Below are 27,636 nucleotides of genomic sequence, written 5' to 3'. Positions count from 1 at the left end.
GGGCTAAGTCAAATCTTTCACTGCATTCAATCGGATAACCTACAACATTTTCCATAAGTATGTGGAAACCTCTTCTAATTAGTGGTTTTGGCTATTTCAGCCACACCCATTGCTAAAAGGTGCATACAATTGTTTAATTACAAATGCTCTTCTGTGAAGCACTTTGGGCTGCAGACCATTGTATGAAAAGTGCTATATAAATAAAGTGATTATTATGATTATGATGATGATTATTATTATTATTATTATTATTATTAATAATAATAATAATAATAATAATAATAATAATAATAATAATAATAATAATAAAATCAAGCATACAGCCACTCAATCTCCATTGGCAAACATTGGCAGTAGAATGGGTCGTACTGAAGACCTCAGTGACGTTCAACATGTCACTGTCATAAAATAGGATGCCAACTTTCCAACAAGTCAGTTTGTCACATTTCTGCAACTGTAAGTGCTGTTATTGTCAAGTGGAAACATATAGGAGCAAGAGCTCAGCCGCAAAGCAGCAGGCCACACAAGCTCAGAGAATGGGACCGCCGAGCGCTGAAGTGCGTAGTGTATGTGAAGTGTGTCCTAAGTTGCAACACGCACTACAGAGTTCCAAGAGAAGAGAACTGTTCGTCAAGAGCTTCATGAAATGGGTTTCCATAGCTGAGCAGCCGTACACAAGCCTAAGATCACCATGCAATGGCAAGCGTTGACTGGAGTGGTGTAAAGCACACCGCAATTGGACTATGGAGCAGTGGAAACGCGTTCTCTGGAGAAATGAATCATCCTTCTCTATCTGGCAGTCCGATGGATGAATCTGGGTTTGGTTGAATTTATAGTGCCAACTGTACTGGGCCGAATAGTGCCAAGTCGAAAGTTTAGTGGAGGATAAATAATGGTCTGGTGCTGTTTTTCATGGAATGACCTAGGCCCCTTAGTTCTAGTGAAGGGAAATCTTAATGCTACAACATACAATGACATTCCAACTTTGTGGCAACAGTTTGGGGAAGGCTCTTTTCTGTTTTAGCGTGACAATACCCCCATGCACAAAGCACAATCCATAAAGAAATGGTTTGCTGAGTTTGTTGGGGAAGAACTTGACTGGCCTGCACAGAGCCCTGACCTCAACCCCATCAAACACCTTTGGGATGAATTGGAATGCCGACTGTGAGCCAGGCCTTAAGCCCAACGTCAGTGCTGAACCTCGCTAATGCTCTTGTGGCTGAATGGAAGCAAATCCCCGCAGCCATGTTTGAAAACCTACAGGAAAGCCTTCCCAGAAGAGTGGAGGCTGTTACAGCAGCAAAGGGGGGCCAACTCCATATTAATGCCCATGGAATGAGATGTTCGACAAGTACATATGGGTGTGATGTTCAGGTGGCCACATACTTTTGGAAATGTAGAATATATATATATGTATATATACTACATATAGAAAGGAACCTGAGCATGAGAACTGCGGGAAGAATAAGGAAGTGATAACTATGTCTGGGAAGGTTCACTCCGGGGCATCATAAATGAGTGGTAAACATGATACTGAAATTCAAAATGAAATAAACATACCTGAATTATCCTGTAAAACTGGGAAGTTTAATACGTTTTGTTTTTGCTCAAGCAATTTTTAGGATGGCATCTGCAAGGATCTAATGCGTTCCAAAGTCTGGCAATCACTCTCCCTATGGAAATTCAAGGCCTAGTAAAAGTATTAAGAGGCTCCTTGGGGGGGGGGGGGGGGGGGGTTCTCTCAAAAATAATTCCAAGTAAAGGGTTTGGTTTGTCACACTACAACAGTCATCAGTCAACACTGAGCCCACTGAGCTCGCTTTGTTCAGTTTACACTATGAAGTGTAAAGTGTGCTAAACTGTGCTTTGAAGGTGCAAACGATAGTTGTTCAGTTATTCAAACAACATCTTTGGATGCTCGTCAAATAAGAATCAGTTAGCAGCAAGAGAGGATGTGACTGTGGGAACTGAGGAGGTATATGAATAGTTTATTCTCAAAATTGTCCTTGGGGAATAAAGGCCTGAAATAGCCCTATTTTACAAGGATCTACAAAACAGCAGAAGGGAATTCAATCAAGGCTGAATTCAAATGACAACTCTAAAAATTAGTATAATCACATTTTGAAAAAGGAATGGCTAGCTGTGTCCATCTGAATATATAATGATAAGAACAGATCAATATTGTACTCATCACTTTGTTTATAATTTGTTAGAGTGACCCTGGAAATGTGTTAAGTCTGGTCTTTAACACTAGTTGCAGTACACAAGGCAAACTATTCCATTAACAAATATTCCTGCGTTTCAATATGTATAACATTTTAAGTGAAATAATGAAAATGCCGTGCATTGCTTTTCTCAAACTGAATTTTTTTTTTCAGATCACTTTTGGATATTCTGGAATTTAAATATTTTAAAAGTAATATTGACCAAAACTCAAGGAGTGAGCATATTCACCAGGGCCACTCAACAGTTCCTTCAGGCTGCAGTGTCCGCAAGCATTCCCTTCAGGAATGCACTACACCACCTGATTTCACGAATTAACTTCCTCAGCCGAGTGAAATCAGGTGGTGTACTGCTTCTTTGGAGTGAACCGGTAGACACTGCGACCCGCAGGACAAGTAGCGCAGGTATACACTATACAGCAGCCTATCTGAGAAAATAATGCTTCACACAATTCTATCATTTCTGCACATGGCAGTAAGTCACCTACTGGGGCGCATTATTTTGAGTTTAATGCCACCTGCTGCCAAATCATGAAAATTACACATTGTACACATCACAAATGGTTTTCATTTTTTGTAAGATAATACTGAAACACGCACAGAGGTACCTTTGTCTTGTCTGATTGGTCCCTGTACACGCAGACACACGCACACGCACCTTTGAAAATGGGTGATCGAGGCATAATATTATACATATTTCATACATATGTGTTTAGGGACCTTATCAACATTTTTACTGTACTCTGTACTGCACTTCTGAATTCATATGCAATTCAATAAAGCCATGACTCATTTCCAATTTGGCTGTAAGAGACATTCCTCAATCCCCAGAAATGCTTTTCTCATATACATTATACCACATTGAGCGGTATTTGCCAAAGTCAGGACTGGGAACTGGTTTAGTAAAGAAGGGATGTACTGAGTGTGCCAATAAAAGTATCCTCTATAGTTTTCTATTCACAGAAGCAAAGTTTTATCTTTAAAAGGCTTAGTTAAATGGCTTCAGTAAAAAATCACTGTCTGTTTCCAGTCTGCAGGGAAGGGAGACTGCACAGCATGTGCCAAGAAGAGGAGCCTTCAGGGCATTCATTCCACTCGCTCACTGTTTCCATCGCACTGGGCTAGGTAACAGATGTCTCTTCCCAGCTGTCCTCCGCTGTTTTCAGGGGTGCATGATAAACACGCTCACTCATATACACAACAAGTATGAAAACATTCGAACCGCTGGACGCCCCCTCCCTATGGCATCTTGGGCTGCTTTGCCCCCTCTATCTGGTGTGGGAGTAGGGGCCCTGTTTAATTGTGTTTAAAAAGCAACACATGGTCCTTATTAAATATTCAAAATACCGTGTAAGCATGTTTGGCTGATGAAGGTTAAATGAGGTCATTGCACGTGCTGCTATTAACCTCCTCTTGGTGTCAGTAATCCACAGGCTTCGTTACACAACTGGCACATTAGCATTAGCATAGGCATAATAAGTAAAATATTTAGTCTGTGGGCAAAGACCCTATCTCGTTTAGATCACAAAAACTATAAAAAAATTTGTCAGACAATAGAAAATTTTTGATGATTACCTGAGTGATTGATGACTCTCTGAAAAACGGTATGTAACAAATTGGAATGAGCAGTCAGGCCTGAGAGACAAGGCAATCATGTGCAACAGCTTAGAGAAACCTTATTTTGCATAGTTACAGAACTGCAGTTATATTTTATCATAAGGAAATTTAACACAATCCAGAAGAAAATGCAGAACGGAAACATAGGGGGATCAGCATCAGAATGGAAAGCAAGGCAAATTAGCAATGTCAATGTAATGAAAGTTATACCAAATGCAAAAAATACATAATGCAATCATGAAACAGAAAGGATTGCAATCTCAAAACGGAGAGAATTAGCATCCATTTATCAGAACTATTTTCTAGCTTCACTTCCCCCCACATGGAATGCCTCATCAGAGATTCCTCCTACCTCTGTAACCTCTTAATTCTGATCCCAAGCATCAGAGACATTCAACACCTAAAATTATACAAATTTGAAGTTCTCCTTCAGAATTAGTTGTGCATTCCAGATCACCGTAAAATAATTCTACTTGAGTTTTAATCAGACCCTTTCTGATATCGAAGCTTTTTAGCATATCCTGTAAGTATATGACTAAAACTTAACTTCTCAACAAGGCAAGCCCACTCATCTTACCCAGACACCCTTTACCTGAATGGGAACTGTATTTTGGAATATTTCCTCCAAGAGGATTCTCTGGATACCCTGATGAAGCCCCTCATGAAGGTGTAAGTGATGGGGAACTGTAGAAGTTGTAAATAATGGGGTTGATGACCCTGTTTCTGCCAACCAGTGCCCTAAGGGGAAAAGGTAGACATGGACATAGTTAACCTGTGACTGCTCCTGGCCCCATTGTCTGTCAGTTGCAACAGGGTCCAGAGGGGCAGCCAGGAGACTGTGGAAAACACAGTGACCACAGTTGGCATCTTCACAACCCTGATTTTCCCCATGTACCTGGCCAACAGTACCTGTGACAGGCCCTGTGAATGACTGTCCACCTGTTTCAGTCAAGTAGTGAGTTTGGTGATGATGCAACTATACAAGCCAATGAGACCAAGGGGAGCCAGATGTACTGTATGTAAACAAAGGTGATGACTGTGTGGACCTTTTGCATGTGTGGACGGACCCAGTGCTCAAAGCAGATGAAGAGCGGGTAGATTTGTCCTGCACTTTTCAGGTGTCAGTCAAGTGAATGACTGTCATGGTGGTGGCAGAAGAGGAATTGATGGCAAAGGCCAGTGTCCAGATGAACACAGTCATCGGTCTGGCTGTGAGGTGCCTCATCCTGTTCCTGAAGGGGCACATGCTGCACAGGAAAAGTATGAGAGAGCAATGGAGGATGAGAGAGAAAATAGAAATATATCCAGGATTGGGATTGGCAAATTTCTTGTGCTGCAGTTGGCACCAGTTATTCGACTCGATGGAGCTGTTTCATGTTCTGATACTGCAGCAGCATTGAGCAAAAGAATGCAAGAGAATTATTTTCGAAAAGATGTCAAGATGGTATACTTATTCCAGTCACTGATTTCATAGAAATGACAGTTGTCGCTAGACATTGCATTAGCATTGGTCCTACCCCTGCATGGATTGATGGTACTGCCATCTTTGATGTAGTACTTCCAATTAAAGATAGACACTGCCATCCAACTCAACTGGAATCATGATAAACAGTTGTGTTTTAATGACAGAGCTTGTGGGAGGATAAGAATAATGGCACTCATCTATACCAAGTACAGAAAAGCAAGATAACATTAGGATTTTGAGAAAACAACAGCACGGAGTAGAATTTCAGGACATGCATTTGACAAACTGATTAAAATTGTATCCTGCATATGCACAAATGCAACCTTCTATTCGATCACATTTTTCCATTTAAAATTATGTCTTTATTGTTGCCAGATTATCATCAGTAATCATGATTGTCTTAGCGGGCTATTTCACTACTGCTTTTGCGTTTGTTTATTAGTACAAGCTCTGGCAAAGAAAATAAATTTCCATGCCAAAAAAGCTAATTGAATTAGCTTTGAGACAAAAAAGAATGGCAAGAGCCTAATCCTTGTCATCACCCTGGAGACAAATACGTGTTTTACACATATTGTAATTTCATATACAATACAAAACAATTGAAATTACGTAACTTTGAATCTACTGTTTTAAATTTCCATAAGAGACTATTAAAAATTTCTTGAGAGTCAATTTATTCAGCAATTCAATTATTTTGTGATAAACACATACAACAAAGGGATAATTACAATACTATTCTTTCACTTAAATAAATTAACACAAAGCCTTTCTGTTCTCTTCTCAAATAGGAATGTCATTTGAACAATTTATTTGGACTAAAAGACACTGTTAACCTTGATTTTCCAATAGTCTGTAGAATGCCTAAGAGTGAAAGAGTGAGAATCTTCTGGCAAATATAATACCGTATAAAAGGTAACACAATACATCCAGACATACAAACAAGTTGCATGGTGACATAAGCCAATGCATTTATTTGTGAGGTGTTTTTTTGTGACTTGTAATATTTTACATACAATTTCCTCCCGACCTTGGATATGTATTGAAGTGTGCTAGAATACGTCTTCCACTGGACAAAATGTAAGATTAAACTGCCATCGTAAGACTGATTTTATGAAAGCCCACCTTTATGGTGGGCTTTCATAGAAAATGATTATTTCCTTCAATTTCATACTCACCCCAACAACTTAGGCAGCAGAAGAAATTAGACGCTTTAACAAAATGGCACTGAAGGTAGCACTTTTGAAAGGGGTCCACTGTCACATACATAATGCATAACATCTTCATTTTACAGTCGTACACTTCTACACATGGTGACACACTGAAATTACACGTGGTACTCCGCCTAAAAAACATAAATATTTGAAATGAAATTGCAACTGATTTAGCCTAAATGTTCAGCTTGAAATTTAGATGTAGATTTCTGTCAGATGCAATTGCAGGGACCCTATGCAGGGCTCCAGGGTAAGGGGGTCTTGTACTGCCATGCATCCGAGTCTAAAGGCACAGTATAGCTTACATTTTTGAAGCAACGGGGGCGAGAGAAAAAAAAACAACAAAAAAAAAAATTTGGTATGAGATTTAGGATCACAGTGACTCTAAAGGATATTTGATGTATAGCCTATTGTGACACGCTATTTAATTGTAGGCTTAATTGGCTTCGATCAAAGCTAACTATTTTGATCCAACAAAGAAAAACCGTCACAAATAGAGGACTTTTTGAAATGTAGATCCAATTTTATTTTAAAGAAGCCTAGGCTACTAAGCACGTTTCCGTCGAAAACCTAAATTTATGAAAACCATTCGATCGGCTACATTAATTCCACAACGTTTCAAGGTCTGTTTTCACACCTGAGAAATCATTATTTTTATAATTTCATTTTCATTTTATTCGTTAAAGCCATTAGGCAACACAGGAAACTGCCACGTGTGTGATATGTGACTTCTAAAATTACGTTTTTATAGGGACATTACTGACATTAGAGATGAAAACGTGATTGAGTTTAGGAGTGCAATTACAATCTTCCCGCTGATATTAAGATGGCTATATAGCAAAACGTTTCATTCACTTCTCCATTCCATCAGGGCTCTCCCAGAGTTTCGGAAGATTTACGGTAGCCAACCACCATTACTGTTTAATCCCGCAGGCTTGCTGATTTTTCAGACATACCCTACTCTACGACAGTAATAGTAATATCGAATACCTGAATAGGCTTATAGCACGCTTGAAGTTATTCTTGAGAAATGAGTGACAACGTCCGCCTCGTAGATGGGCTTGTCTGGAATGCCGTGATTTGTCAAAAGTGCGCTTATGGTTTTTTTAAGGTGACAGAAACGGTGTCCATTTGGAACGCTCATGTACAGTCTCATCTAAAGGGTCGCCCAAGTTCAGTTTTGTGCACCAAGAACATCCAACTTATTTTATCAGGACCGATTTAAAATACTTAAGGATTGTTTCCCTACATTTGGCAGACAATGCTGCATGGAAAACATTTATTTTATTTTTTACTTTTAGGGAGAGTCTATTAGGTTCGTTTTTGTTACCGCTGGAACATCACGAGAATCGAATACGTGAAACGTAATGATTCAATACAAAATAAAAAGTAGATCTGATCCACAGCTTCAGTGCCTATACCACAAAACATCCCATCAGCCCATTTTCCCAAACTTATCATGCAACTGATATTTAAATATGGAGGAGTAGCACTTGTAAACAGTGTATTTTTCAGTGATGCTGAAAAATACACCGTTTGTTTTGTTACAGAAGCCAAAATGCCTGTTAGTTGGTAATACCTGAAGGACGTCAGAGTATACTTTTTCAATTTCAGGGAGAAATAAGGTGTTAAATTCAGTTCTGTTAACATCTGTTATTTTGCCCTTGAACAGATGATAAATTATTCAAATATTCACACCGATTAAAATGATTCCAGAAGCCTTCTCCAACTTTGAACATTTATTTGGAAAAGCAATCCATTCCACAGCATTTGTTTTGATGGACAATGTTTTTTTTTTGTTGTTTTTAAATCAAGCCAAGCTTATCAGGTTCAATTATAACAACCTCAACTCCTTGCACATTCTGTAACAATACATGATCTATTTGTTCAGCAGAAGTTATATTCCACAGTGCTCACAATCAAAAACACATAACCCATTTATAAAGTTGGACTGACAAAGGGAAGAAAACAAAGCAAAAATGCCAGCTTGCGTTTCACGCAACTCTAAAACTCTTGCCTTACAATGCCACAGCATGAAAATGACTACAAACTCAAAAGTGATGACACTGAACTTCAGTAAGGCTTCATTTTTGAAGTCTCAAATATTAAAAAGAAATCAAAAGCAGTATTCTTGGGAGTGATGTGACAATCCAGATGCTCTTGTGTTCCACTATACCACCTTCAGAAACTACAAATTACGTACGTGGAATACTTGCCCACCTATTTGAACCCCGTATCCAAAGGCCCATTTGGTCATCAAAAAGGCATTAACAGAAACCTTTCTACTACACTGCAGCTGACATATGCCCATCTTAAATCTACCTTTACCCTACAGCAGAGAATTAGTTAACCAGACAACACCCCCTTAGTGCAGCTGACTCCGGGGGCCCTACCATGGAAGGGCCAGGACGCAAGGTGGCCCTGTAGATGCCAGGACTGCCACACTGGCGGCATCTGAAGCGGTGGGGACGGCTCTCTGAGACGCCTGGGGGGGGTCATGTGCCCTCCCTGCAGGAGTTAGCAGACCCTGCCCCGGGTCAATGGACGCTGGGGTCAGGAGGACGGGTTCAGGGCTCTCTCGCCCGGTGCCCCTCCCTTCGGCCAGCGTCCTCCGATGGGTCCGGGGGGGGCGGCGGGGGGCTGGACTGGTGAAGGAGCCGGCGGGGAGTCCTCGTGGCCGCCGCTCGCTCCCGAAACAGGACAAGCATAGTCAGCCTCACCATTCTGCCGTCTGATATTACTTAACAAGTCTGGTGCGGCCGGTGGGGGTCACTGCAAGGCAAAGAACTCTACAATCAGATGACAGTTCCCATAACACAAAAATACAGCAGACTGACAGGAAAATTAATGGAGTAGGTCTGGTCAGAGGGAAAGACCCCGTTTCACTTTGCCCAAACATGGTAAAATGTGCAATTTTCAGATGAAAAAAAACCAAAAAAAAAAACCATACCCAACACTTTGGCTGCATAAAAAATTAAATTCTCACAAGCAAATTATAAGTAGCCTAGTCCTCACTACAGATGAAAATGAGCGGTTCCATTAAACATGACACTCAGACTTCGATGCACTTCTGTGGAAATGTGCCAAATTAACATGCCAAAACAGAACAAAATGCAAAACGTGAAACTGGCTCAAATCCCATAATACCACTTCTCCTGATGTGACCGTTTAGAAATGCCTGTCTAGACAAGTGTCTAAAGTAAAGGCCAATATGCGTCAAGGTAACTTTGATGCGACATTCATAGCATGGTGCCTGGTTATGCAAAAATGGTGAAAAAAAACATTTAAAGAGATTTGCAAGTAAAGTTTAATGGGAAAATACATAATCTCATGACCCACCCTAGTATGAAGAGCTTATTGTCAACAGTTGCCCAAATATATTGGAACATTAAGTTTTTCTGACTTTCCATTACAATATGAAAACACATTTAAGTCATAATTAATATGACTTAAATATGAAAGCATAATTAAGTCATAGAAATAAGCTGTGTTAAAGAAAAAAAGCAATCATTTCCACCCAAAACTAGAGCAGTTGTGCAACAGGTGATATATGGATAAGTGAGTCCTCTAGCAAATATCAACATGCTTATGCTTCCGTAAAATACAGGAAATCGTCCTACTTTGCGATTTTCTTTGCCATTGTGTGTGTTAAAGCGTGTTTCTTATGCAGAATGAACAGCAGACACTCAAGGGCTGGTATCAAAACTTAAGTGCTAGTTCAAATTTAAATGAATTACATCGGTACAAGGAATCCTCACATAAAACATCCATACGTGTAGAAAATGCGGTGCCATCTCCCTTAAAATTTGGCTTTGTGATGAGGTCTTTCTGATTTCTTGATTTCCATGTGCTTTGATATTACTGGTTAGTGATTTCGGTCATAAACTATTGAGAAGTTTGATAGGTACTCAGGTACTTGAAGTGATTCTCAGGTCTTGAGCAACTATCGCACACTAAAATGAAAGCATACAGTAAACATACATTGTTTCAAAATATTTTTAAATGTGTCAAATCATGGTTCCCAATAGTCATTAAACAGAACAACTGGCACTGTATAATACTGCTACACTGAACCAATGGCTGTATGCAGCTCATACTCCCTTACTTGGCTTTGTATGCATCCAAATCCATTGGCATGAATACAGACAGGTAAATGTCATATTTTAAACTGCCTAAATATTCCACTCCATTCATTATAGAAAATTACATTCTCAGAAGATTTCACGAAGTCTGCTTTTCAATGGACCTGGTCACGTTTCTCTTGCATGACCAATGGAACAGGAGGGTCAACCACATTTCCTCCAGCGCAGGACGGACATGAGGAAGCCTGGGGGGGGGGGGGGGGGGGGGGGGGGGGGGGGAGCTGCCGTTTGGGCGGAGCCCGCTGGGAGAGCGCGCGCCCAGGTCAGCTGACCCACCTGTATGTCGGAGGGCTTGGCGAGCGTCACTCCGCCTCCAGCCGGGCTGAGCGTGGAGACTCGGCTGGGCTGTCCCCGCAGCGTCACCGTGATGGTGGTGGGGGCTTTGAGCCCGGCTGCCAAACACACAGGGGGGGGGGGGAGCGGGTTACAGGGGCCTCACTTCCACCTGGGGGGGGGGGGGGGGGCACGGCCCCCGTTCAGACCGCATCCATCTGTCAGACAGATCCACTAGGGGGCGCATTTCCAACGTACACTGCTTTTAGTGTGCGGTTGTTTTCATTGGAAACGGTTATACGAACGCTGGGTGTCTACGTCAGTACATTTGACTGACGTAGTTAATCAACAATGAATTCCGGGATCTCTGTCCATTTTATTTATCCAGATCTTGGCCAAAATGGTTACATTATTGGTAACGGTTCCCAACACAAATGTTTACGGTCCCCAATGTTCCACAGCTCCACTTTCCATTTTAGAAATGGCTAGAATTTATATAGCTGTCTGTCAAGTCATCTGAATTTATGTAAATTCATAGGACTTTACAGAAAGCTTTTTAAAAAATCTCCAAGCTATACAGTACTCTTCCAGGAGTACTTTTCCAGGGTAGAAGTTCTGACAAACTTAATCTTTCATTTTCCCCTTTACATTTTCATCAGTTTCATTTAAGAAAAAAAAAGAAAACAGTTCAATTTCCATTCTTTATTGCTGCGGTGACAAAGTGGTACAGATGGACAGAATTGTTTTCACCACTCGTTTTAACCTTTTTGTCTTGCCTGATCCAACATTAAACAACTTCAGCTCTGACCAACAGCTTGGGCCCATGCTTGCAGCCGACTGGTCAGTGATGTCTGAATTGATTTGCCAGAAAACAATTCTGTAGTGCACGCTAGGTAAAAAAAACATTATAAAACAATATGTACATTTGAAAGACTGTTCTGGCAGATGAATACGGTCTGAAAAGAACTCATCTCAGAATGAGTTGGCACAGTTTTAAAAGTTGGCCATAAAACAATTTCAAAATGTAATGAAACAATTTCACTTTCCACTTTATTTTGGCTGTTCTTGAATAATTTAAGAACAATTTTTAAAACAGCGGGGTTTCATTTTCAAACATGAAAGCGTTGAACACACTTTTAACTGAGCTTCTCATTTTGCGTAAATGCAACTTGCTGGTCTTTTTTATTGACTTTACCCTGATAAACTGCATATTATGAGCATACTGTTAAATATTAACATGGACACAAACACAAACCATAGCTTTGTAATAAGCATGTATACACACACAAGTTAAACTGTAGCAGAGGTCATTTTTATCATTTTGACAAAGCCTAAAATTCCATCTCCATCCAGAACCTTCCCTGACCTCAGCATGTCATCGATCAGGTTCTCCAATCCAATGCTACTACAACTGCCCTGTGGTGCTGACCGAGCCCATTGGCACGTAGGCCTCTAACTGCAATTCGCCGATGCTGCTGACTGCGTCAGCCCGTGAGCCGGGAGGGCCAATCAGCGCGGCCGCCTCGGCTTGGCGGAGCGTGACGTACCGGCGCCCTGGTTGGAGATGTGGGCCAGCCCGGGCAGGCTACTCGCCAGCTTGGCCAGCCCCCCGTTGGTGAGCAGCTGGTGGATGGCGGTGGTCTTGGTAACGCCCCCTGTGGAGGTCACCGGTACTGCCCTGACGAGGGTGCCGCCGCTGCCGATGGAGCCCAAGACCTGGCTCTGGATCTTCCCCCCTGGAGCCTGTGAGGGGAGGATAAACAGCAGCAAGTTACAGGGGCGTATTGTCCTAGACAGAGATGTGCATCAAACACGCATGTGCAATTAACCCTTTGAAGAGTAGGTTTATGGAATGTTTGTTCAAAATTCTAAGTCAGTGTTCTAGAACTCCACTGCTGTCAATCACCAGTTGTGATTGTTACATCAGCATTAGAATGTTCAGTTAAAAACATTCCAATTACATACTGGTGATCCTCCACTGTGAAGGGTCAAATGATTAAGCATTTAAAATGTTAAACCAATAGATAATAGCACCAATTAGAAATAAAATTCCATGCAATATAGAAGCTGCTTGCGTGGTGCTGTACATAACAGCAACGCTGGCTATGCAGCTAATGCCACGTCTCTCGGAGAAGACTCAGTCTTGAATTTCGACCGCAAATCCCATCCGCAGTGCAACCAGTCAGAAAACAGAGCACTGCTGTATCTGGAGGACACTAGTGTCAAATTAAAAGCACATAATGACATCCAGAGTTCTGTGGCCTTTTTCAGCTGTGGCCTCTTTACTTCCAGCTGAAGTTGCCTGCATTGGTTTCTACACTGCACACATTTTCAGTGGATTAAAAAAAAATTGCACACAACCCCCTCTGCAGGTGTATTAGTTCCAGTTTGAATTCATATTCATTTGTAATGTTTCACAGTCAGAGGTTTCGCATATGCTTCAAAATGGAAACTGACTGCAATTATGTTCAAACCGAAAAAGTCAAACAGTGTTAATGTGCCCACAGCTGCTGTCAAGAGCATTGACGTGTGCCTGCTGCAGAAGCGTTCACCATTACAAAGAGAGAGCGGATTAAGATGCACAGTACAGATGCAGACAAAGTCACTCCTTTAATGTTTTTTCTCCAGCGGTAGGGAGGGAGTTGCCTGGTGGTTCTGCCGTTTCCCTGCAATGAATGATGGGGATTTGGCGGTGCGTGAGCGATCGAGCGCGTGGATGTGCGCGTGGAGATGTGCGCGGGTGTGAGCGTGGGTGTGTGGTGACCTGTGTGGTGCTGCCCACGCTGGCCGCTGGGGAGGGCAGGCTGGGGGACTTGGTCACGATCTCCTGGAGACTGAAGCTCAGGCCCTGCAGCAGGCTGCTGGCAGAGGGAGCCGCTGCACAGGGAGAGAGACAGTTTCACACTGGAGGCGCGCCCAGAGGTCACAGCCCAAAATCCCCAAAAACGTGTGCTCAGGCAGTACCTTGGGCGGCCACGGGGGCCTGCGTGTGGACCGGCGAGGAGGCCCCCGACCCCATGCGGCTCTGGAGGGCGTGTAAGGAGCTGGAGCCGCCGGACATCTCCGAGAGACCGCCGGACCTGCGGCGAAGCACACGCACGAGCACGCCGCCACGTTACTTAGCAACCAAGCCCAGGTCAGCTCAGTTAGTACAGTCTGTACACTGCCAAGCAGGAGACTGAGGTTAGAACCCCGACAGGGAGAGTTGGTTCACTGCTTTAAAAACTGAGCTAGCAACACGACAGTTGTGGATTCTCCACTGGGGGGGGGGGGGGGGGCTTGTGGTTTTACCCTTGAGCAAGGTACTTAACCTGAACTGCTTCAGTAAAAATATCACGCGGTATAAATGGATTGTTCATAAAAAGGCAATCTGCACAAGTCGCTCTGGGTAAGGCTGCCTAAACGGCAAAATTAAACGTAACGCAGTTTTCCCCGCAGTGAGCCATTTCCACTCTTCTCAAACCGTCGCAGGACGGTTTTACTCGATTCTGCGGCATCTGGCCGCAGCGCTTAGCAACAGCTGGTGCGGCTCCGAGCAGCGCAGCACAAAACGTGTCGTACAAGCGCTGTCAACACCGGCCAAAACTCACGTTCAAATACTCCTTCTAAAACAAACACGTACGTTTGAATATACATATATAATTCCATGCCAGAATTTGACCATTTCAATCTTTTTTGCCGTGCACTTGCTTACCACTTATGCCAAGCCCTGTTCATAATTATTTTGTTTAAACAAAATTAAGGCATAAGATTTCAAAGAAATGTGACTAAAAACTATTTTGATCCTGATTGATAATTTACAATAAAGATCAGCATTTGGACAGCTGCAAATAAAGACAGGCTGTGTTTTTTTCCTTCACATTCGAATTTTAATTTTCACGCTCAAACCTTGACCTTTTTTTTTTTTTTTTTTTACAATTCAAATAGCATTTGAATACCGAACCAACGGCGTGACGGCCCTAAATCATACACACCTTTGTGCCGTGAGCAGGCCTGACAGCTCCTTGGCTCCCGATACGGTCTGCCCCACAGTCACGGTGAGAGGCTTCCCTGAGGACCCCACTACGGAGGGAAGAACAGCAGGGGGGAGGACTGCTCACACCTCGGTTTTGAATACTACCAAATAACACCGTGTGTAAAAGCATGCGTGTGTGGGCGTATTGTTTTTCATGACTTTATAGTGACTTAAGACAACTGGAATAACGTGATACAACAGACGGTAATGACAATGGAACGCAAGCATAATAAATGAAAAATGTAATGCAAGTCGAGGCGAGTCACAGATGGTTATGAATCTAATCACTGACAGCACACTATAGCTGAAACTTTAAGGATCACGTTCAAAGTGGTGAACTAATTTTATCACTTAATTTTAGCATCATATTAAAGTCAATGTGAATTTTCTCTGCCAAACATAAGAAGTCAAAAAAATCCTTCAAAGAGAGATGACAGTTTAAGCAACTGGTTTACCTTCGTGAGCAGTGGTGGTGTTGGCGCCCCCTGCTGTCTCTCCGTGGGACAGGATGGTGACTTTAATCTTGGCTCGCTTGGACGCCTTGGCGGGGGTGGGGCTGGGCGTCTGCCTCCTCTTCAGATGGGCACGCAGGTCCTCCCTCTCCAGCCCCTCGGCCTGCTCCCCGGAAACGGGCACTGCCACACAGACACCAAACCCCTCAGTCACCGCACAGCACCGTGTTCTACTGTGCACCCGATCCTGTATCAATCCCCATAGCCTACTGTACACCTGACACTTCACAAATCCTACTGTGCTGCTCACCTACGTTGCTGCTAACATTTTTAGCTGTATTTTTTAGCTTGTACATATTACACTTAAGGAATATGCTCCATTCCATTTAGTGTTAAAATTACAGTAACCTATGTGTCACCATATACTGACTGACCATGATGTTCTCACCAGGCCTCCTTCACACAATCCATCACAGCACACTTTACAAACATGAAGGAGGTTCAAACGATCCCAGACACCAATCTATTTACGAAATGAAAAGGCTTTTAATAATCAGCGGGCTTTCATGGTGAAATTAATTACATTGAATTACACAGAGGAAAAAAGGACCCAATACAACCCAATGACAAAAAGCAAAAAACTACCTGACCAAAAAACAGCAAGTCGGAATTATTTAATCGGGAAAAAGCAACCACGGACTCACGTAGCCATCGTTAATTATTTGCAAAATTCTAAGCACTAAATTAATGTACTGTAATGTTTAGCCGTCTTCATCATTAATCAGAAACTTCAAACTGCTTCAAGACCAAGGTTCAAAAAAGCACCTTTGCATTATGTAGACATACAGTACATGACCGGTGCCAAAAACAACTGATCTGCATTTCTGCAGACGTGGATCTTTCCACGTTTTCCTATATTCAGATTTTTGTAGATGGGAAAAAAAAATTAAGCTTGAAAACCAACAAGTGCAATAAGTTCTAGTCCATTTCACACACGGTTCACCCAAGTGTAAAAATTTTTTTTTCTTTTCTTACAGTGCTTACAGTATTTTTTACAGTGCTTGCTCTCGTAACAGTTAATGTGTGATGCAGTTGCTTTTTGACCGATGCTCTTAAAGGCAAAATATATTTGATCGGACACGAGAACAAGTTAAATTTTGCCGGAGAAAACACCATTTCTTGCATGTACAGAGGTTAATAGTCAAACTGTCTCTTGCTTGCATCCGTATCGTCTGTTCCTGCAATTACTGTGTAAATGGACAGCTATGGAGCAATCCTTTCAAGAATGCTGAGACTTTTTTTGAGACTAATTGACTGTCGAAATACCCAAATGGAAAGCTAACCATTTCCCTTGCATTTTACATAAACAGGCATCAAGTAAACACAGTCTGAAGCAGAGAAATTACGTAAGAAATACCATATCACCCTCTTCAGGATATTCCCATTATGACATGTTTTCTGGCAGGGAGACCTAAGGGTTGTTGCTTCACTTTTTAAACAAACAGATTTTTTAAAAAAGCAACCAGTTTTTAAAAAAAAATAAATTGAAGTTATTAAATGAATTCCAGACAGTCAGAAAGAATTTCAATTGATCATAATTATCGGCCAATGGGAATTCTGGTTTCTCCTGCGTCATTTCAGCATTCCAGAGGCTCTCTTAAAAACAAGAACAGACGGTGTTCTGCACTGCAAGGAAACAGGAGATTCTGCTGTGTGCGCCTGGACAGTCACACACTCCCATAAACATGATAAAGTCTCCTGAGAGACTGAACAGAAAAACAGGACAGAGAGGGACGATGAGGCAAAGGAAGGCAGGATAGAGGGTGATGAAGAAAAGAAAAACAGTGAGAGAGATGGACAGAGAGAGAGAGAGAGAGAGAGAGATACTCACCAAAGACACAGGAAGGGGTGCCAGGAGGAAGGCTTTTCCTCACAAGCATGTTTTGTTTCATAAAAGCAGCAAACTGAGCTGGAATGAATCGGAAAACAATGAAAAAAGAGAGAGAGAGAAAGAGGAAAGTTACAGAGAAGAGACACAAAAACCTAGAAGAGCATGTTCTGTTCTTGCCCTTGAGGTTGATGCGACTTGGCAGTGGACAGAACAACGTGCTGCAGTCATTCTCAGCCAGGAACCGTGGCAACGTGTCACCTTCAACCTCCGCCAAATGCACAAACAAATTCAACATAAGCTGAACATAACCATGGTTTATGCTGGCAAGAAACATCATTATTTCATTTCATTTTTTATTTTATTTGTTTTTTTACAACTCCTGCTTAAACATATTGCTCACAGGCGTGCACTGATTAGACTGAAGAGAGGCCTTATAAAGAGGAACAGAATGGAAAGGAAATCAACTTTTAAAACAAATCAGAATTCCTGCAAGACCCTCAAGCTAAACTGGCTTCAACATGTTAAAAATCAAATCTTTAAACTAATAAAACAAAGTGAATATTGTACTGTGGAGACCCAACCATGGAACAAAACAAAAAGAAAATAATCAAAGCATACACAACCAGCCCACTTAAGATTTACAATTCCACCAGCCAGGCCACATGGACCTTCCACACATTACTAACTGCCTGGCCAAGTGCCACCATAGCCTACTGACCACCAAGTGCCACCATAACTTACTGACCACCACAAAAATTGCCACCACAACGTATTGCTGACCACCTTAGCAAGTGCTACCAAGAGCTCTGGTGTACAGATGGCATGTCTGTGCGTGTGTGCGTGTGTCTGTGTGTGTGTGCGCGTGTGTGTGTGCGTATGTGTGTGTGTGTGTGTGCGCGTGTGTGCGTGCATGTGTGTGTGTGTGTGTGTGTGTGTGTTGTATGAAAGCGGTCACGCCGGTACCTTGCGCCTGTTTCTGCGTGAGCACGGTGCCCGAGCGCTGCATGTGGGTCTTCAGGAGCTGGGTGGCAGTGATCAGGCTGGACTTCTGCGCCGGGGACAGGCCCGAGGTTTTGGGCTTGGGGCTGGAGGTGGGACTGCTGCACACGCTGGAGAGATCCTGGGAGGAGGGGGAAAACACACACACATTAAAAAAAAAAAACCCCATCTCATTCAACATCAATACACACCTCCGCATCCATTCACAAAGCTCACGTCCAAACGGTGGGGCTTTTCAGAGGGAGAAAAGGCCTACGGACAAACAGACCACAACCAGCTCCTCTAAGGCTGACCTCTGACCCCGAGGGGGAGATGGGGACCCTGACGGCGGGGGAGGACGGCCGCGTGCGCTCCAGCTCGAAGGGCAGCTCCCGCCGCGGCTTCTTCTTCTTCTCCGTGTCCAGGTCGCGCGGCTCGCCGCTGCCGTGCCCGTGGCCGTCGGCCCGCGTCAGCACCCCCGTCAGGAAGTCCGCGATCTCGTCCTGGAAGAGACAGCCTTTCATTCGCATTTCATTTTTACGCCCGCGCAAGGCTCCAGTTCCACTAAAGAGCGTGAATTCAATTTCAAGTCAAAAACGCATGCCTCCTCTTCAGGTTACAGAAAATACTCCGCAGTAATTTATTTTCCAGTGAACTTATAAAACTTAAACTTATAAAATCTTCAACCTTAATAAAGTTTTTGGGGCTGATGGAAGGGTAGACATCCTCACCTGGATACAGCGATCCACCATGGTCTGCGTCAGTCCTTCAGACTTCATTTTTGTTGAGCTGATTCTGGGAGAGGACATGAATTTTGTTCAACGGCCAGTCAACAAACAAAACAAAGCAAGTAAAAATCAATCCAAGTAAGGAAAACCAGTAACCAATCACACGGACTGATACAGTGGACGGCCCGAGTTTCCCCCAATCCGCTCTCTCGTTATTCTCTTACCTGAGGTTGTCGTCGGCTCCGCCCACCACCACCATGCTGTTGTCCGCCCGCACTTTCTCTCGGAACTCCTCCATGGCCTCGGTCCCGCACTGGAGAGCGTTCTGACCAATCACGAACAGCACGGGCGTCTTCATGTCCAGCAGAGGGTCATCCACATCCTGTCCAATGAAAAAGAGGCTTTTAGAGACTTCATGTTTTAATGCAGAATGATTGTGGGGAGTAAAACATTTGAGAAAAGAAATAAACACAATCCGTAGAAATCAACACATCATCTCAAGCACTTTTTAACAGCTCAACAGCCCTTCTGTGTTCAAAGGACACATCAATAGAAACATAATTATTTAATGCAAGAATTGCAATGTCATACAAACACATTAAAACCAAATGGAAGGAGAGAAGGTTCTTCTGGGACACTGATTTAACTGTAATTGTGACAGCATATGACAGGCTTCATCATACAAGGAGAGGTTATGGGCCTTACCCCCCTGGGCCCGTTGATGGTGAGCAAAGGGAATCCGAGGCACACTACTGCCGTCACATACTCCATAATGGAGACCTGGGAACAAATGAACGAAAGAGTGAACAGACTGACACGCACACAGGAACATATAACACATCATTCAATATGGCAGTTAAATGCAAAATCTGATCTGTCACGCGTTTTATGGTTTCCGTTCAAAATCAAAATCAAATCTACACAAAAAAAAACCAATGCACGTTCAATTCATCCACGTTTCTTTTCTTTCACGCCACAACCTGGGGCATGGAACCGGCACCATCACCGGACAGAGGACTATACTCGCACAGCTCAACACCAGCAATGTAAAAACAAAAAATCTAAAAAAACCAAAGAGAAAAGACACAACAGGGGCGAAACTCACGTGGCAGGCGATGAGTGCGCCTACGTTCCAGCCCACTAACACGATAGGCTTGTGCGGGAAGTGGCTGTGCACCTGGACCCAAAACAGACAGAAAGGAGTTATCTTACAGCTGAGGAACTCAAAAGGGCCAGTCATATATCCTGTCAATCAACTCCCTGCACAGAGGCTTCTGGGAGCTTTTGTAGTTCTGAGAACAGAGGGCCGGGTGCAGCTGCTGGTTAGTTCAAAAGTAAATATATTCTATACAGCATTTTCTACTGTAACGGAAAACATTGAGACTCTAGTAACACTAGAAGCTTCCATGAATGCATTGTGCCCAAAATCACATTAAAAACAGCTGCTAAGTAAGGCATTAGACAAGGAAACACTGAAATAATTTCTCCAACTTTCACACCATTTGAAGAGGTCTTATGAGAAGAGAGAAGAAAGATTAAAAAAAAGAAGAAAAAAATAATGCCTTTCATATCTGGATGGCAGCCAAGGGCACTGGGTGTACAAATTTTTACATTTGCCCATCCAAATGATCTGACAAAATCAATTTGCGTGGCGTGATAATGGATCACGGGCGGGTTCAGTGACAGCGTTACCTCCAGGACTTTGCCCCTGACAGCGGTGATCATGTGTTCCAAACACTGCGTGATGCCCACGTTGGCTCCGCCATTCACCAGGTGGGTGTTAACGGGAATGACCTGAGAGCAGGACAGGTACAACAGCACATCAACACACATCCACTTAAATATGTAATCTCTCTCTCTCTACAAAAGAAACACTTCTCGTCCTGCTGGAGCATGATGGTTTCACAGCATTGTAGGGATTCCAGGCTTACATCTACGTAATTAAACCAGGCGTATTATTCTGTTAAAAACCTTTTTACATGAAAATATGGCAGATAAAACTTAGAGGCCAAGATGACAAACCGTGTGCGCGTGTGCGTGTGTGTGTGTGTGTGTGTGTGTGTCTGTGTGTACGCACTGCAGGTGAGCAGAACTGACTTTTCCCAAGCAGGAGAGCTGAGACTGCCAGAAGCGCATTCGGCGGGAGGTAGAGAACGCGGGATTGGTGGGCCCAGAAGGAGCCATCAGGATGAGGGGAGAGCCAGGCAGTTTGCTCTGAAATATAAAACAGACACACAGCTAGACTTGGTCCTTTCTCCCTGGTTTTACAAATACATTATTATGCCATTTTAAAGACCTTGTGTGATCACTTTTGACTTGCACTGCCAGAAGCATACTAAACTTTTCAAATGTATAAACAGGAAAATAATACAAATATGCATCTGAAAAAATATCACTTCTAAACAAGAAAAAGAGGACTGACACAGGACATCTGTTCAGTATGGATATTCGCTTGTATGGATACACATGTTCACTCCTGACTGGCAGTCCAAATAACAGGTACAAAATGAAAATCACCATGTTACTTCCACAAAAATATGGCCTCCAAAAGACCAACATCAAAATCCTACAGTGAGCGGGAAAAGACAAATAATGAATATAACACCTAAATAAACTAATCAAAGTCATCACTGGCTTTGTCACTGGCCTTGTATTTTTATACAATAAACAACTAAAACATACTTATTTTTATTGTGCAGGTTCTAACCCACAGCTCTCAGATAAGACTTGACGGACAGGACAGCCCGCTGTGTGTGTTGGCTGAGAGGGAAATGGCGGCCGCACCGGCTTGTTGTGAGAAAGGACGCCGACGGCGGGGTCCCAGGGCCTCTTCAGGAGCAGCGAGAGGGCCTCGGCCCCCGCCGCGCCCGTCTTCACGGAGGAGGACAGCAGCATCCTGTCGATCAGGGACGGCAGCTGCGGGCGGAGCAAGGCAGGCAGGAAGTTAGAGCGTGACGTCACACGTGAGGGGGAGGGGTTTCAGGAAGCAGGATTACAGGGTTAGCTGGATAACTGCGCTGAGTAAAACCGGGAACAGCTCTTTTATTTATATATACCTTTTTTTTTTTTTTTTTTTTTTAACTTCAGACCATGCTATTTTAGCATGGTCTGAAGTCCTGCCTTCTGAAACAGGCCCAAGCCTTATAAACCCATCCTAGTTAGGAGTTCATGAATGAATTGTGTATTGAAATGTCAAATGAAATGTTACAACAAATTGTTTGTATTATCATTTCTATTGGTTAGAAATCATTTCATTTGAAACAAATAGGCCAACATGATCTTTCATATCGGTTTACTACTAATTAATTTTTTTTAGACAATTTTCAACCACTAGTACAGCTAACCTATTAAGTGAATACAATAACTTAACATTAACAGAGCTGACTAATTGCAGTGTTTACCCTTTGATAAGACGGACAGTCAGTTTTCTACGGGATCTCCCCATAGTTGTTTTGGACATCAATGTAATCATATCAGATAACGGTGGCTGAATTGATCAATTGGCTGAGGCTGAACGCTAAATTCAGATTAACAGCACCCAAATGGGAACAGGGCCATCTGCCGTATTCAGAACAGCATTGATGATTCTGCTCCATGCTTTGCTCCCTAACGTAAAGCTAACATTAGCTAGCTAGCTAATACCATCAATGAGCTAGTTGGCCTTATCTAGTTAACCAGCTGGCACACCCCGAAGTCAGTGTAATATCAGGCAAAGGCTAGCAATGCATTCTCAAGTGATCATAAGGGAAACACATAGCCCGCTGAGTTCACACTTATTTTATAAGTAAATGAACTGCCAATCACCTTAACTGTCAAGCAAATCTTGCGTGAAAAAAGGAAGACTCCGGCATTGACCTCGGCGCCCCCGGCAACCAAACTTGCATATTTTTGCCCACAGGCGGCTGACTAACGCTGCCTCTCCCATTTTGACGATGTAAATTTCTTTGGCACGTTTTGCACTGCGCTTTAGGGTTCGACAGTTCGATACTGTTATGTTTTATATTACAGGGATTCCAGCTATAAGTTTGACAACAACCAACGACCTATTTTCACACTTTGCACAATTCTACCGGGTTACGAGTGCCAATCCAGGAACGTGTGACGCGTTTTTCCCCCGGTAGTTAAGGTGAAATTAAATTGTGAATTTTTATTTTCAAATGCACAACGACAAACAGTTACATACTTCTTATTTTTAATAACTGCCTATAACTGCTCCCTGGACTAAATGCCATTAGTATCACAACCCTTTTTCTTGAAATAGAAACTCAGCTCTTTGTTGTCCTAATTGTTAGAACTGACATCCAGGCAGACAGTCATCTCGAACGAACAGTTTTCAAGTTTCATAACAAGACACACAGAGTTACATGTATTCCTTAGTATATTATTTTGCTTTCTGAACTTGTCTGTGTATTACTAAGAGCAAAAACTTTCATACTTTCACCAAAATGTCCATTCTTTTCCAGGTCTGGAAATCAGTAATTGAAAATAACATACTCTTCCAGACTTTTCAGACCTGGGCAAGAACACTGTATAAATATTATCCAATTACACCATACTTCAGTGGAAATTAAATAAATTGGCTAATCCTGTTTAGACTGTGTTGCTTATAAACCAGCATGGCATCATATACTGCCAAAAAACACCTCCCAAAAAAAAATAGAATTCACAGAAACAGAACAAAAAATAAAATAAAACATGTTTACTTTCATCAATACAAGATCACAGTTAAGCCACACTGGGTTTACTTCCTGACCAATGAGACACTGTCAGTGCACAAAGCCAAATGAGAAATTTGAATACTTGTTGGGGGGGGGGGGGGGGGGGGCAGAGAGAGAAGACAAACAAGGTTTTTGTATGACATCTACGCTGTACTGGACAGAGGACTCGAACACAGAAGCTAGCAGGGCCCTCACCTTGCTCTTGAGCGTCTGCAGCACGTCCAGGTAGGCGGCCAGCATGGCCAGGCTCAGCGACTCCACCAGCGTGCCGTGCAGCCACTGCGTCAGCTTGGTGTCCCAGTTGATGCTGGCCAGGGCGTGGCGCACTTTCCGCGCGCACTTGTCCACGGCGATGCGCCGCAGCACCGGCTCGTTGCAGGCCTGTGGGGGCGCGGGACAGAAACGGAAGGAAATGGTGAGAAATGGGCGTGTGGGGGGCGGAAGTGCATTCTGGAAGACTGCGATTTTTTCCCACAAGCGACTTTCAACCACTCGGTCAAAGCAAAAGCTTGGGATCTTCACTCCCCAGTAAACTCATTCACTACAAGCTAGCTGGTGAATTGTCATTAGCGGTTGCAGCTAGTTGCACCATGCCCAGTTTGCACATCAGTTGAATGTGAAAGCAAAGCCAGCTGCACGCAGCTGGGCCTCCGAAGCTCTCGCGTTGCAGGGAGACGAAGGACTCACGCTCTCATTGGCCAGCCGGGCCAGGCGCTCGGCCTGCAGGGCCTTCAAGACCTTGTTAAACAGCTTGTTCTGAGCCATGGACCATCCCACCCTGGAACAGAGCAGAAAAGCGTGCTTTTTTAACAACCGAGTAAACGCGAAGGCTGCCCGCCGCTAGCACATACACGGCTACAGTTCTAGGAAAGCCCAACGCTTATGAAAGGGGACAGAACAACTGAAATTCTTCTGACCCTGCTGTCGCGCAACACGTATCCTTTGAGGGAAAAGGAATAAGGGGTGGGAGCCTGTGGGAGTGCTGCTTCGTGGAGACCCTTCGGCAGGAGGATGAGGATAGTGCGCTCACTTGTTCACGTGCTCCTCCCAGTCATCCGGGGGCGGGGGCGCGTCGGCGGCGGTTCGGGCGAACAGGACGTGCCTCTCGCACTCGTTCATCACGCTGCGCGCCTTCTGGTTGTCGTACAGTGGCATGGGTGTGGCCGTCACCGTCTCCACGTCGATGGACATGTCCGACTCGCTGCGAAAACAAGGGCCTTTAAAGCTTGCTGCTTCAAACGATACGTGATTACAAAGCCACACCGACAGGTCAATCGCTCTTAATACTACTAAGTATCACATAAAATCTATAATATTAGTATTTTTTCCCAATAGACAAGTGCAACCGACAACATCACAGTTGGAAACAGGAGATTGCCAAAATGATAGGCCTTAATTATAGTTATGACATTATTAATGCACCCACTACCTATTCCATTTATGAGCGTGCACATTTCTCAAGCTTACAATGGCAGTGAACCTGGTAATGAATGTAACCAGCAAGATACAGGTTCCGATCCTTAACTACCCCACACTGTGGCACACACAGGGCTTCACAAGCTCTATGAAAACATAGGTATGTATAGTCTGGATCAGCAACAGCACAGGCCTCATATGTTATGTGCTATAATTTGTGTTCTTGGGACACGGCAGCGGCAGGACACGGCCCAATCACTCACAGGGTGGTGTCCTGCTGCCGACGGGGAGTGACAAACAGCATCCGTGTGGGCCGGGCACTGCTGGCGTCTGGATGGGCATTCCATGGCTTTGCATAGCTGTGGTCCAGGAAAACCAGGTCCAGCTCTCGCTCGTGAACCGACAACTGGAACAGCAGGGAGGTGCCCATCCTCCTCGCTGACGTCTGGAAGTCCCTCTCCCCAGCACGGTACATCGTTTCCTAGGGCCGTGACTGGGCCCTACTGCTCTCGGGGGCAGGAGGCGGCCGCAACACAAGCCTGAGCTGGATACATATAGAAATTAGCGCAATTGCCTGATCACAAACAAATGTGCACTGATGACCGATCAATCGGAACTCAGCGGAACGGATCCAAAAAATACAACCAATCCCACTACTTGAACTGGTAGCACAATTCCACCAAAGCCCACAAATAATAGCGTTAACATACACAGCAATTAAGGTGTAAGAACCTTTCATTTGCGAGAGTAACTGCTACTAAAAAAACGAAACTAGAGAAAAGTCTCCGAGTTGTTGCATATCACGGATTTTGTAGTAGAAGTCTGGTTAACATTACCATCACCATCACGTTCAGCTAAAACAAATGCCTAGCTACAGCTTACGTGAACTGCTCATTATATCACCACGGCGATGCAAGCGGGTAACTTAGCTATAGCAAGTTAACATTACAGACAGATAGAGATAGTTAGCTAATTAGTGGCATAGAACCAGAATTAAATTATGAGCTTACACTTGGCCATCAAGCATGCCATCTTGCAAAAACAGCTAGCATTCCGTTAGCTAGCATGCCACAGGCACCCATAGGAAAGTCCGTGGGCGCGGTTCTGGCCTAGTCCCCTGTACGTTACTAGATATGACTTGGTTAGGTAGCCAGATTACTAAATATCATTATATAACCCCCTACAATTAAAGTAAATGTGTAACTGTATTGCCACCTGCCCAGACATCATTACCTAGCAACTCAAGTGACATTAAACCGTCTATATAATAAGTAAGCTATGCTGACTATCTGGCTAACATGCTAGCTAGCGATAGTTGGCTAACGTCGTTATACTTACTTTCCTGTACCTCTGCCATAGGCCTGAAGTCACTGCATTCTAAATCGCGATCGTGGCTAATTACTCTCCCCCGAAAACACTTTTTAAAACGAAAATATTGTGTTTAAGTGTCTCCTTTAAAGTTAGGAACAAATAATTAACATTACGTTTTGACTCCACCTGTTCTTTATGCCATCATGGCCTATTTCCTTTTGTTTTACATCCGCGCCACAACCGCACACCCGGAAAACACGGCCTGGATTTTTTTTTTTTTTTTCTTAAATCAAAAAGAAATGATCATTGCGCTACATACATATGGAAAACACGGACTAGACTTTTTATTTGGTGATGGGATTGGGGAAACCCATGGCTTTTGTAAGAATATCCACCTGTTATGCATTGCCTAAAAGAAACCCCATTATCTCCAGAAGTATATGCAGTACAGACGTACAAAGCTTGAAATAAAGAGCTCACTCGTACCAAATACATCCCCAGATCCTATTCACTCAATAAAGATACATGACATGCATATTCTGAAGAAAATCCAAAGAATGTTTTGTATTTTATTTATTTTGTAGTGATTACATGTACTTCTGTCACTGGTTGTAGCCAGATTTATTTTTCCGGTAGTACCCCCAGTATGTCTTGTAATACTAGAAAAATTTTTTTGGGCTGGATTGAACAAAGTGGTCAAATTTGACATGTCTTTTCCCAAAAATGAGCCAAAATGTCCCCAAAACCTATCCAAATGGCACCAAACCTCTGCAAACACTTTCAGAATCTAATTCTACCAAGGGTGGTACCCTCTGGAACCCCACAAAGCACAAAATCTGTCTTTGTTTTTTGCTTAAGCCCCCTACTTCAGTAAAATGTGTCCCTTTGGAGAACATCTGTGCACAAAACCTATTCATAATGATGAATTATCACACACACTAAACTAACATCAGGCCACTTGGTTTTACCTTGCTTTGCCCTCTGACATATTTCTTGTGCTCTACTGTCAGGAGAACGGGATGGAGGGGGAACCAGTTGAAAGTAGCTAATTATATCCACACGCACATATTGGGGTATTGGACTCCCTTCCATTATTTATTTAAAATAAAAACAATGTTTGCAGCCACCTTTTGATAGAGTAAGAATTGAGAAGTCCATTGCTGCAGCTTGTAGAATGGCCTGGGTGTGTGTGTGTGT

General features: G+C 43.3%; 1 protein-coding gene across 2 annotated transcripts; it reads right to left on the bottom strand.

The window, feature by feature from the left end:
• Window positions 1–8,239: 8,239 nt before the first annotated feature.
• Window positions 8,240–26,670, bottom strand: kansl3 (KAT8 regulatory NSL complex subunit 3). 2 transcript variants are annotated; one of them, XM_035435821.1, is made up of 22 exons: window positions 26,467–26,670; window positions 25,392–25,672; window positions 24,743–24,913; window positions 24,400–24,490; window positions 23,908–24,093; window positions 21,779–21,910; window positions 21,092–21,208; window positions 20,687–20,788; window positions 20,100–20,171; window positions 19,700–19,774; window positions 19,219–19,376; window positions 18,998–19,061; window positions 18,581–18,769; window positions 18,252–18,408; window positions 17,289–17,366; window positions 15,401–15,580; window positions 14,905–14,992; window positions 13,895–14,010; window positions 13,695–13,807; window positions 12,478–12,673; window positions 10,934–11,049; window positions 8,240–9,287 (listed from the first exon to the last, which is right to left on the bottom strand). In XM_035435821.1, exons 2-22 carry the CDS (start codon window positions 25,601–25,603, stop codon window positions 9,285–9,287), a joined length of 2,616 nt encoding a protein of 871 aa, XP_035291712.1. In that variant the 5' UTR covers window positions 25,604–25,672; window positions 26,467–26,670; the 3' UTR covers window positions 8,240–9,284. The 2 variants fall into 2 exon arrangements, with proteins under 2 accessions (XP_035291712.1, XP_035291714.1); XM_035435823.1 differs by lacking the exon at window positions 17,289–17,366.
• Between the last annotated feature and the right edge of the window lie 966 nt (window positions 26,671–27,636).

This window comes from Anguilla anguilla, chromosome 10 (assembly GCF_013347855.1).
Source record: "Anguilla anguilla isolate fAngAng1 chromosome 10, fAngAng1.pri, whole genome shotgun sequence".
Lineage (NCBI taxonomy): Eukaryota > Metazoa > Chordata > Actinopteri > Anguilliformes > Anguillidae > Anguilla > Anguilla anguilla.
This window is presented reverse-complemented; position numbering and strand designations above follow the sequence as displayed.

Coding starts and splice junctions, on each gene's coding strand:
- kansl3 (XM_035435821.1), bottom strand. CDS start 25,603: ATGTACCGTGCTGGGGAGAGGGACTTCCAGACGTCAGCGAGGAGGATG. Junction 20,172..20,686: donor TCAGGGGCAAAGTCCTGGAG/GTAACGCTGTCA, acceptor TTTTGGGTCCAG/GTGCACAGCCACTTCCCGCA. Junction 17,367..18,251: donor CACGCAGAAACAGGCGCAAG/GTACCGGCGTGA, acceptor GATTCATTCCAG/CTCAGTTTGCTGCTTTTATG.